The 12,360-nt window shown below is 46.8% G+C and overlaps 1 protein-coding gene and 1 pseudogene across 1 annotated transcript; one reads left to right on the forward strand and one right to left on the reverse strand.

Annotated features, from left to right (window-relative positions):
- Positions 1–1,225: 1,225 nt before the first annotated feature.
- Positions 1,226–4,976, forward strand: LOC115104345 (E3 ubiquitin-protein ligase TRIM35-like). Its single transcript, XM_029625770.2, has 6 exons — positions 1,226–2,081; positions 2,761–2,856; positions 3,303–3,533; positions 3,616–3,638; positions 3,727–3,845; positions 4,049–4,976. Exons 1-6 carry the CDS (start codon positions 1,548–1,550, stop codon positions 4,606–4,608), a joined length of 1,563 nt encoding a protein of 520 aa, XP_029481630.1. The 5' UTR covers positions 1,226–1,547; the 3' UTR covers positions 4,609–4,976.
- On the reverse strand, positions 3,658–12,046 carry LOC115104346 (C-signal-like; annotated as a pseudogene).
- Positions 12,047–12,360: the final 314 nt, after the last annotated feature.

A 12,360-nucleotide genomic window follows, 5' to 3' on the forward strand; every position in this document is an offset into this window, starting at 1 on the left:
GTGCTGTGTGTTTATAGGTGTGTAATCAGGTCCTGTTCTCACCTCAAAAAATACATGCATCTCAAATCAAATGTATTTTTCACGTACACATGGTTAGCAGATGTTAATGCGAGTGTAGCGAAATGCTTGTGCTTCTAGTTCCGACAATGCAGTAATAACCAACGAGTAATCTAACCTAACAATTCCAAAACTACTACCTTATACACACAAGTGTAAAAGGATAAAGAATCTCATCACTCCCTTCAGCCCTCAATAGTAGGACAGTTTGGGAATGCAATACACAATGGGAATTTGATATGGCTTATCAATGTTTGAGAGTCACGTCTATGATTTAATTTGTAATTGTACTGATACTAATCTTAGTCCGGGGATGGAATATATACAGCCTCTAAATGCTTGGCTCAGCATCCCACGTTCTGGAAGTTTTTGCCACGGTCAACCTTTAGCGGTCTGAATCCCCAAAACAACCATGTTTACTGCATACAGTTCACTGGACACAGCACGTCATTTCAATGTTGAAATTTGGTTGAGATGTTGATCAATGTGATTTCAACCTTTATTCACCCACTCAAAGAGAGCCAGAAGTTTGTTGAATTCCTAATGTGTTATCACTATGCTTACAACCATCTAAAAGCACAACCAAATTCCAATGGAAAAACAATGTCCGATTTTTGGTTTAGTTATCATCTCAACGTTGTTTCCATGTAATTTCAATGAAATTACAGTGAACCCACGTGGAATAGATGTTGAATTGACATCTGTGCCCAGTGGGAAGGTTTGTCTATGTCAAAAATATGTTGCAATGTTGACACAATCCTGTGGTTGAAATTTCACCCTCAAAACAACAGTTTACTTTGATTACTTTTTTCAAATCCAATGTAGATTCCACGTCACATTACGCTGACAAATTACGTTGGAACAAAGTTGATTCAACCAATTTGTGTCCAGTCGGAGGCCTCCTAACCCTACTCCCACCGCAGCACCTGTTGCTCCAGGCTTTACCCACACATGACAATATGGTATAGGAAAACTACAAAATAACAGCAAGAACCCCCTCTGCAGTTTAGAAAATGCTGTCATAACACTGTGCTGATAAACATTTACAACACATGTTTAACATTTGTAGGTTTCCTATCCTATTCCTATGCCTCTCGTTTCTCAGAAACAGGCAGACTGACTCTGACTGGGAGGTCAATTGGGCTAGGCATAATAACTAAGGACTAGTTTCTTAGAATCCTGTTGTGGGCAGGTACAGTAGGTAGGAGGCCAGGGGACGTGATTTGGCTTTTAAAGACATTTTTCCCTTGGGGGGCGGAGCAGGACCTGTTCTACAAGTCCAGGTCACCCATAGGATGTGATCTCATGTCCCTCATTTACTATGTTTTGTGTCCTTAGCTGTCAGTCCAGTGTCTGTTCCTGGATGTGAGAGAGCTGGCAGAGAGCTTTCCTCAGGAAAGAGTAGATGCTACAGCACTGCTGAAAGATATTTCCTCCACTGAAAAGGGAATACACCACAGTAGTCTCTAGCTACAGTGCAGGAGCCAGTCATGGCGCTGCGCCCACGGGCTTCCTCCCAGCCTGGGAAACCTTCGTTCTTACAGAGCCCCAAGGTGGTCATGGCTCTGCGGCCCAGGGCCGTGTCCTCTCACTCGGGCTCCATGCTGGAGGATGAGCTAACCTGCTCTGTGTGCTGCGAGATCTTCAGGGACCCTGTGGTGCTCAAGTGCACCCACAGCTTTTGCCGGGCCTGCCTGCAGCAGTTCTGGAACCAGAAGAAGGCGAGGCGCGAGTGTCCCGTGTGCCGCAGGAAGTGTTCCCTGACGGAGCCCACAGTGAGCCTGGCTCTGAAGAACGTGGCCGATACCTTCTTCAGGGAGCAGAGGAGCCAGGGCGAGGCGGGTGGGGGGCCAGACAGAGGGGGCGTCCCAGTGAAGTCTGAGGCGAAGTGCCACACACACGGGGAGGTGCTGAAGCTGTTCTGCCAGGACGATGCCGAGGTTCTCTGCTGTGTGTGTCACACGTCCAAGAGGCACCAGGGCCACTGTGTGATCCCACTGGAGGAGGGGGCACAGGAGCTCAAGGTTAGAATGGCTTGTCTCGTATCATTCAGTTTTGGATGGCTGTGTAACCCTCTTTTATGGTGTTGCAAATATTGTATTCTGTCAGAATCTTTTAATTTCACAGTTTTTATTCAGATATATTACTTTATATACCTTGAAAATGTATTCTTAATCCAGCTTGTTTTAGCACCAGTATAAAACTTGAAGCAGTACAGTCAGCAATCATGATGTGCCACATTTCACAACAGTGACATTTCGAAAGGGAGCCAGAGCCATTGATACTGTATCTGCTAGTTGGATAAAACATTTTTTTTTAAATACACATTGTAAGGTGATACGTGAATGCTTCCTTACACAGTTACACCGTATGCTAGTGCAAAGCACTGGCAGCAATGTTTCACCTAACCCTTACCTGGTGATACTTTTTAATTCTCGATTCAGAATAAACTATTGTAAACGTCTGCAGTTGCAGACGGTACTCCAAAAACCATAGAATATGGTGTCACCCAAAAAATATCACCAAAATATCCTGATTACGGTTAAACAGCAGCCTATGACCTCAGATGAGCTTAAGCTCTGCCGTTAACATTTGTGTTTACATGGCTAGATTTGCTTGAGCTAAACTTCCAGACGCTCTTACACACTTCACAGTGGTATCTCTAAAAACGTTCTCCCCCTCCCCCTCCGCTCCCTCCCTCAGGAAGAAATAAAGAAAGAATTGATCCTTATGAAGAAGAGCCTCCGTGGCCTCTATGAAGCAAAGCAGGAGTGTGATGACACAACTGTGCACATCAAGGTATCAACAAACAGGGCGTCTGAAACCGTGGGACATCAGCAGATCCCAACACACTGACTGATGTTTAGCTCACACACTGTTAGTCTGTAAACAGTTGGAGGAATGCCTTTGAAAAAACAAACCCTTGAAAATATGGTCTTATAACTTGTGTACAGTATATCCTCATGTGGACAAAGCAGTCAATATGCTTTGTGCCTTGTATTTGAGCAAGCAGTACAAGTGCCTGGTGTTTGACCAAGCAATTTCCCCTTGAGGGATAATAAAGTTATTTTAAATTGATTGAGTTTATCACACAAATCAGAATTCAGACATGTCTAGGTTGTAAGAGACTTTGTTGTCAATGGCTTTCCTACCAAAACAATGTTTTGACAAATGTCTGCACTTGTGTGCCTCTGTTCTATATAAGATTGTATCTCTCCTATGACCCGTTTCTCCTGTTTGTCCAGAGCCAGACCCAGCAGACAGAGAATCACATCAGAGAGGAGTTTGAGCAGCTCAGGCAGTTCCTTCAGAATGAGGAGGAAGCCAGGATAGCTATTCTACAGGAGGAAGATGAGCAGAAGAGACATCTGGTGAGGAAGAAGACAGAGGGCATCACGGCAGACATCCTCACCCTCTCTCATGCCATCATCGCTATTGATAATGACATAGCCTCCAGTGATGCTCTTTTCCTCCAGGTAAGAAGAATAGGAACTTTTATAAACCAGCAGTATTAACAGTACAAACCATTACAAAACATGTGTCTTGTTCCATTTTCAGAACTACAGAAACACAAAGAAGAGGTAAGTGTTTTGACTTGAGTACCTAATACCCTTATAATGTAATGTACCAAACTCCAACTAGAACTAAGTGGCTGTTATATTGTTGTAGAGCTGTGATACCTCAGAAGGGTCCAGAGGAGATCTCCGGTGCTATGATCAACGTGGCGAAGCATGTCAGCTCCCTCAAGTACAAGGTCTGGGAGAAGATGGTGGGGCTGGTGGAGTACAGTATGTATAGCAAGACTACAGTTGTCTGTTTATGCTCCAGTCTTTGGCTTGTTGGGTGTCTAGATAGCTATAACTGCATTAACTAATGTTCTAGTGAACTTCTACGTATAGATGTACGCTAATTAATTTATTACTAGATCCACAACTTGTAAATATTTTCTAAAACTGTTTCCATCACTAAAGCCCTTTTCTCCATCTCCCAGCTCCTGTGACTCTGGATCCTAACACGGCCTACTCCTGGCTCTCTCTGAACAAGGACCTGACCAGTGTGACCAACAGTGGTCATGTGCAGGTGCTCCCAGACAACCCAGAGCGTTTTGACCACTTCGTGTTCGTCCTGGGCTCTGAGGGCTTCACCACCGGTTGCCACGCCTGGGAGGTAGAGGTGGGGGACAAGGACGACTGGATGCTGGGTGTGGTCAAGGAGTCCATTAACAGGAAGGGCCGGATCTCAGGCTGCCCTGAGGGCGGCTTGTGGATGATCTCCCACTGCGAGGGTGAGTATATGGCCGTGACCCGGCCACGCACCCCTCTCAAACTGACAGGGGAGCTGAAGAGGGTCAGGGTGCAGCTGGACTACGAGTCTGGGGAGGTGACCTTCTCCAACCCTGTTAATATGATGTCCATCTACACCTTCAATGATTTCTTCACTGAGAGGATGTTCCCCTTCTTCTGCCCTGGAGCCAACATCAACGGCAACAACCCCGGCCCGCTGAAGATCTGCCCGGTCAAAGTGGCTGTGTGGAACAGCGCCACCTGGTGATGAGGAGAGGTTCTGTCGGCACCATTCAAAGAGAGTAGTAGCTGTACATCCAAGGCACATATCCAGCCTCAAGACACATAAGTAATGGCGTAGTGAAATGTTTGGCACGGTGTGTGTGGAAAACATTTTGTAAGATCTTTTCGAGATTTTTTTGATTGCCTTTTGACTTTATTGATAGAAGAAATGAGATCCTGATTATTACCGAAAGACTCTATTTGACAAGGGCTTTTTTGCCATGTTATGGAATGTGTAGTAAAGTGTGAGATGAATGAAGATATTCAATACGACACAATGAATATTACAATTCCTGTATATAAATGCCCCAAAATGTATTTTTTTTCTTCTCAATTGAATAAACTTTGGGGGGGGATACCACTTGATTTTACTCATGTTTATTTGATGCGTATTTATAGAAGTTTTATAGAATGTTTATAAAAGATTGTGTTCAGAGTTCTCCAGTGTTCAGTACAATCCAGTGAGTTTACCAGGGCATGACTTTTCCCTCATAGTCCAGGAAGACTCCAGTCTGTTTCTCAGTAAGGGAGTCCATCACGCTCAGGAGTCCTTCCACACTCCCTGGAGCATCGATCGACCCCTGGTGGTCATAGTAAACACATACAGTGGGGAGAACAAGTATTTGATACACTGCCGATTTTGCAGGTTTTCCTACATACAAAGCATGTAGAGGTCTGTAATTTTTATCATAGGTACACTTCAACTGAGAGACGGAATCTAAAACAAAAATCCAGAAAATCACATTGTATGATTTTTAAGAAATTAATTTGCATTTTATTGCATGACATAAGTATTTGATACATCAGAAAAGCAGAACTTAATATTTGGAACAGAAACCTTTGTTTGCAGTTACAAAGATCATATGTTTCCTGTAGTTCTTGACCAGGTTTGCACACACTGCAGCAGGGATTTTGGCCCACTCCTCCACACAGACCTTCTCCAGATCCTTCAGGTTTCGGGGCTGTCGCTGGGCAATACAGACTTTCAGCTCCCTCCAAAGATTTTCTATTGGGTTCAGGTCTGGAGACTGGCTAGGCCACTCCAGGACCTTGAGATGCTTCTTACGGAGCCACTCCTTAGTTGTCCTGGCTGTGTGTTTCGGGTCGTTGTCATGCTGGAAGACCCAGCCATGACCCATCTTCAATGCTCTTACTGAGGGAAGGAGGTTGTTGGCCAAGATCTCGCGATACATGGCCCCATCCATCCTCCCCTCAATACGGTGCAGTCGTCCTGTCCCCTTGATGTTTCCACCTCCATGCTTCATGGTTGGGATGGTGTTCTTGGGGTTTTACTCATCCTTCTTCTTCCTCCAAACACGGCGAGTGGAGTTTAGACCAAAAAGCTCTATTTTTTTCTCATCAGACTACATGACCTTCTCCCATTCCTCCTCTGGATCATCCAGATGGTCATTGGCAAACTTCATACGGGCCTGGACATGCGCTGGCTTGAGCAGGGGGACCTTGCGTGCGCTGCAGGATTTTAATCCATGACGGCGTAGTGTGTTACTAATGGTTTTCTTTGAGACTGTGGTCCCAGCTCTCTTCAGGTCATTGACCAGGTCCTGCCGTGTAGTTCTGGGCTGATCCCTCACCTTCCTCATGATCATTGATGCCTCACGAGGTGAGATCTTGCATGGAGCCCCAGACTGAGGGTGATTGACCGTCATCTTGAACTTCTTCCATTTTCTAATAATTGCGCCAACAGTTGTTGCCTTCTCACCAAGCTGCTTGCCTATTGTCCTGTAGCCCATCCCAGCCTTGTGCAGGTCTACAATTTTATCCCTGATGTCCTTACACAGCTCTCTGGTCTTAGCCATTGTGGAGAGGTTGGAGTCTGTTTGATTGAGTGTGTGGACAGGTGACTTTTATACAGGTAAAGAGTTCAAACAGGTGCAGTTAATACAGGGAATGAGTGGAGAACAGGAGGGCTTCTTAAAGAAAACTAACGGGTCTGTGAGAGCCAGAATTATTACTGGTTGGTAGATGATCAAATACTTATGTCATGCAATAAAATGCAAATGAATTACTTAAAAATCATACAATGTGATTTTCTCGATTTTTGTTTTAGATTCCGTCTCTCACAGTTGAAGTGTACCTATGCTCAAAATTACAGACCTCCACATGCTTTGTAAGTAGGAATACCTTCAAAATCGGCAGTGTAACAAATACTTGTTCTCCCCACTGTTAATGGTCGGCCTCTGTGGCAGTAGTGGTATTAGACTTTTATTGGGCCATGACTAATCAAAGCCTTTCAAATGTTGTCTTGACCCCACCAGATAATCAAAACAGAACATCAGACCAAAGCCCAGTTGTAGGCTTATGCCACGACCCACTATTGGGTTCTGACTCCTGCTCCTGATGGACTACTGGGACAACGCTGCTCTAAGGTGCTTAAACAGAGTTCATTACATCCTTTCCCACCTTGAGGTCAATGCACTCAATAGAAGCACCCTGCCAGTCAGACTCACCCCTTCTCCGCCCTGCCAGTCAGACTCACCCCTTCTCCACCCTGCCAGTCAGACTCACCCCTTCTCCGCCCTGCCAGTCAGACTCACCCCTTCTCCACCCTGCCAGTCAGACTCACCCCTTCTCCACCCTGCCAGTCAGACTCACCCCTTCTCCACCCTGTCAGTCAGACTCACCCCTTCTCCACCCTGCCAGTCAGACTCACCCCTTCTCCACCCTGCCAGTCAGACTCACCCCTTCTCCACCCTACCAGTCAGACTCACCCCTTCTCCACCCTGCCAGTCAGACTCACCCCTTCTCCGCCCTGCCAGTCAGACTCACCCCTTCTCCGCCCTGCCAGTCAGACTCACCCCTTCTCCGCCCTGCCAGTCAGACTCACCCCTTCTCCACCCTGCCAGTCAGACTCACCCCTTCTCCACCCTGCCAGTCAGACTCACCCCTTCTCCACCCTGCCAGTCAGACTCACCCCTTCTCCACCCTGCCAGTCAGACTCACCTCTTCTCCACCCTGCCAGTCAGACTCACCCCTTCTCCGCCCTGCCAGTCAGACTCACCCCTTCTCCGCCCTGCCAGTCAGACTCACCCCTTCTCCGCCCTGCCAGTCAGACTCACCCCTTCTCCGCTCTGCCAGTCAGACTCACCCCTTCTCCACCCTACCAGTCAGACTCACCCCTTCTCCACCCTGCCAGTCAGACTCACCCCTTCTCCACCCTGCCAGTCAGACTCACCCCTTCTCCACCCTGCCAGTCAGACTCACCCCTTCTCCACCCTGTCAGTCAGACTCACCCCTTCTCCGCCCTGCCAGTCAGACTCACCCCTTCTCCGCCCTGCCAGTCAGACTCACCCCTTCTCCGCCCATGTCAGTGCGGACCCAGCCCGGGTACAGGACCGCAAACAGGATCTCATCCTTCCTGAACTCCTCTGTAGTGCAGAGCGTCAGCATGTTCAGATCAGCCTGAGAGGAGAGGAAAGGAGGAGCAGGAAGAGAGAAGGGAGGGAGGCTGTTAAAGAGGAGAGGATACAGGACAATAGATTGGATGTAGAGCCATGACTACGGAATGAATGAAAAGGTCAAACTCATCAGACATGACATGTATTCCATTCCATCCATTACAAAGAGCCCGTCCGCCGATTTAAATTGACACCAGCCTCCACTGACATGGCTGGGATAACCCGACAGGGAATATAATGTGATGGGAGAGGATGTGTTATGACAGGCAGGGTAACAGAGGTCTATTTACTTTGCTGATGTCATAGGGAAGAAAGAACACATCTCCTTGATGGTTGCCATGGAGGCCACCATGCTGGAAATGCTGACCACAGCTGGCTTACTGCAGGACATTCCTGGTTTCCCACTGGCTGTGGCTGCTGACTGCAGATAGAGCAGAAACTCCTTATGAGAGTGACAGGGACAGCGTGGGAGACAGAGAAAACAAAAATGATTCATCATTCTTCAGTATTCTGCACCTTTTGGTTGCAGACATTAGGGAAAAACAAATACATTTTGAATGTCCTCTAAAACGTATCTGTATGTGTGTTTTTCTGGCTCTCTGCCCTCACCTTAGTGATGTCCATAGGGCCAGGATGTTGGTGTTGAATGCAGCCTGTATTTCCTGGGTACTTGTGGTCTGCATGGTGCTGTGAGTCAGCACCTCCGTGTTGTTTACTAGCACGTTGAGCCCAGCCTTCCCCACCAGACTACTGGCTGACTCCTTAATGCTGCAGGGGTCTGTGGCGTCTGACAGACACAGAGGAGAAAAAGTCTGTCAGTCAACCGCTAGACTAAACCCAGATCTGTTTGTGTTGTCTTGCCACCCCTAACTGTAATTGTCTTGAAAGCACAAACAGATTTGGGGCTAGTCAACCCCAGTATCCAGTCTAACATCCCAGCTGGCCAGCTCAGAGTAACCTGGCACTCTGCCATGTGATTCATACAGTACAGGCTATACAAGTGCATGCTGTGACTGGTGAGATTGACAACAGTGCCATTAATAGGCTCAATAATCCTAGTGCTAGAGCGTGAAGAAACAGAAGAATGGAACAGAGCGAGTACTCACCAAGACGGACGACAGTGATGACATTGGGGTGCTTCTTTGCCAGGTCTCGCAGACCCTTAAACACAAAGGACACATTGTTGGTTAGACACAGAAAATACATCTCCAGGAAGGCTTTATTTTCTATCTTTGCTCAGTAGAGTTTTCCTTATTCAGTGGAGTTTGCCTTCAAGCAGAGCCATGTATTTAGAGAGTTGGGCCATTGAGGTGTGTGCATTATGATGCATTTACATGACACTATTTCAACATTCTAAGGCAGCCATGTGAGCACCCTTTTAACAAAATATGGGGAATATTTAATAATCACCACAGCACTGCACACTGCCCTATCCCATCTGGACAAGATGAATACCTACCTAAGAATGCTGTTCATTGTCTATAGCTCAGGATTCAATACCATAGTACCCTCCAAGCTCATCATTAAGCTTGGGGCCCTGGTCTGAACCCCGCCCTGTGCCACTGGGTCCTGGACTTGCCGACGGGCCGCCCCCAGGTGGGGAAGATAGGAAATCTTCACTTCGCTGATCTTTAACACAGGGGCCCCACAAGGATGCGTGGTCAGCTCCCTCCTGTACTCCCTGTTCACCCATTATGGCGTGGCAAATCACGCCTCCAACTCAATCATCAAGTTTGCAGACCACACAACAGTAGAAGATCTGATTACCAACATGGAGGAGGTGAGGGCCCTGGCGGAGTGGTGTCAGGAAAATAATCTCTCCCTCAACGTCAACAAAACAAAGGAGCTGATCGTGGATTTCAGGAAACAGGAGAGTGAGCACGCCCCTATCCACATCGACGGGATCGCAGTGGAGAAGGTGGAAAGCTTCAAGATCCTCGCCATACACATCACTGACAATCTGAAATGGTCCACCCACACAGACAGTGTGGTGAAGAAAGCGCAACAAAACCTCTTCAACCTCGGGAGGCTGAAGAAATTAATCTGGGCCCCTAACACCCTCACAAACTTTTAAAGATGCATAATTGTCGGGCTGTATCACCGCCTGGTACGGCAACTGCACCGCCCGCAACCGCAGGGCTCTCCAGAGGGTGGTGCGGTCTGCCCAACACATCACTGGGGGCACACTGCCTGCCCACCAGGACACCTACAGCACCCGATGTCACAGGAAGGCCAAAAAGATCATCAAGGACATCAACCATCTGAGCCATGGCCTGTTCACCCCGCTACCATCCAGCAGGAGAGGTCAGTACAGGTGCATCAAAGCTGGGACTGAGAGACTGACATCAGCTTCTATCTCAAGGCCATCAGACTGTTAAATAGCCATCACCAGCCACCCGGTTACTCAACCCTGCACCTTAGAGGCTGCTGCCCTATATACATAGACATGGAATCACTGGTCACTTTAATAATGGAACACTAGTCACTTTAATAATGTTTACCTACATATATATACTGTATTCTATTGTACTGTATTTTAGTCAATGCTACTCCAACATTGCTCATCCTGATATTTATATATTTCTTAATTCCATTCTTTTACTTTTAGATGTGTGTGTATTGTTGTGAATTGTTAGATTTTACTGCACTGTTGGAGCTAGAAACACAAGCATTTTGCTACACCCGCAATAACATCGTCTAAATATACTGTATGTATGTGACCAATAACATTTGATTTGATTTAAATAAGGCTATGTAACTGAATGTCTAGAATTAAAACAAAATACAACATTCTATGCTTTATCTTGGCCAGGTCGCAGTTGCAAATGAGAACTTGTTCTCAACTAGCCTACCTGGTTAAATAAAGGTGAAAAAAAATAAATAATAATAATAATCTAAAAGTCGACCCAACTCTCTAAATACATGGCTCTGCCCTCAAGGACATAGCTGCCCTAAGAACAACATGGAATAAGGAACACTCCAATCTCCTCTCTCTGCTCCAGCAGCAGCAGCTCTGCTCTCACCTCAGCTCTGAGCCCGTCTAGGTCTCGGCAGCAGGCTAATAACTGGCGGACCGGCCAGGGAGACTCCACCATCTGTTAACCATCTCCAAACCCAGGCCTCGGTTGGCCCCCGTGATCAGGACGCTGCATGCTTCAGCTGCCATTTCTTCTCGTTTCAGTCTCTGCCTCGACCTGGAGTGTGTGACTGTTCGGCCTTCTCACCCCATTTATAACGTCAATTATTTTCATTGAGTGTTTATTCTGTAGCCTCACCACACCCAGTCCACATTAGATTGTGCATATGAGGTATGCTGAGACACGTGTGTGTGTGTGTGTGTGTGTGTGTGTGTGTGTGTGTGTGTGTGTGTGTGTGTGTGTGTGTGTGTGTGTGTGTGTGTGTGTGTGTGCGTGTGCGTGCGTGCGTGCGTGCGTGCGTGCGTGCGTGCGTGCGTGCGTGCGTGCGTGCGTGCGTGCGCCATGGGCAGAAGGGGTTGTGTATGGGAAATTAAGGATGTTAATACCATACCTGATGGTTGCAAATGAAATAGGGGAGGGTTTGGCCCAGCGTCGTCCGGGTTAGGGGAGGGTTTGGCTGGGGTAGGCTGTCATTGTAAATAATAATGTGTTCTTAACTGACTTGTCTAGTTTAAAAAAGTTCAAGAAGTGGAATGCACTTGGGCCAGCACTGTGGTCCTTAGAGGGAGGTGAATGACTCATGATGACGCTGCTCATGGGATATGATATGGCTGATTTCCCTCTCAGTGACACCCTTAATCATCCTACTACTGCCACACACATAGAGTAGAGAGTAGTGTGTGTAATCTAATCTATTGAGTCATTAATAACAACTGTATATTTGTTTGTGAGTGTGTGAGTAGGTTAGAGTATAATAGTAGAGGCAGTGGGTTTCTGTGAGAGTAGGACAATGTGAACCAGTGTGATTAATGGAAAGTGAAGGAACCCTAATACATATAATGGTGGTCTATTTAAGCAATAAGGCCCGAGGAGGTGTGGTATATGGCCAATACACCACGGCTAAGGGCTGTTCTTAAGCACGACGAAAAGCGGAGTGCCTGGACACAGTCCTTAGCCATGGCATATTGGCCATATACCACAAACCTCCGAGGTGCCTTATTGCTATTATAAACTGGTTACCAATGTAATTAGAGCAGTAAAACTAAATGTTTTGTCATATCCATGCTATACAGTCTGATAAACCATGGCTGTCAGCCAATCAGCATTCAGGGCCCGAGCCACCCAGTTTATAATTATATATATGTTCTGTATGTTTATAAAACGCATAGGGCCGTATTCAATCTG

Source organism: Oncorhynchus nerka, linkage group LG26 (genome assembly GCF_034236695.1).
Source record: "Oncorhynchus nerka isolate Pitt River linkage group LG26, Oner_Uvic_2.0, whole genome shotgun sequence".
Taxonomy (NCBI): Eukaryota; Metazoa; Chordata; class Actinopteri; order Salmoniformes; family Salmonidae; genus Oncorhynchus; species Oncorhynchus nerka.

What these genes read in the sequence shown, in the direction of transcription:
- LOC115104345 (XM_029625770.2), top strand. Translation starts at nt 1,548, where the DNA reads ATGGCGCTGCGCCCACGGGCTTCCTCCCAGCCTGGGAAACCTTCGTTC. An exon ending in AGGGGGCACAGGAGCTCAAG is followed by an intron (nt 2,082 to 2,760) that starts GTTAGAATGGCT and finishes TCCCTCCCTCAG; the next exon opens with GAAGAAATAAAGAAAGAATT. An exon ending in ACACAACTGTGCACATCAAG is followed by an intron (nt 2,857 to 3,302) that starts GTATCAACAAAC and finishes CTGTTTGTCCAG; the next exon opens with AGCCAGACCCAGCAGACAGA.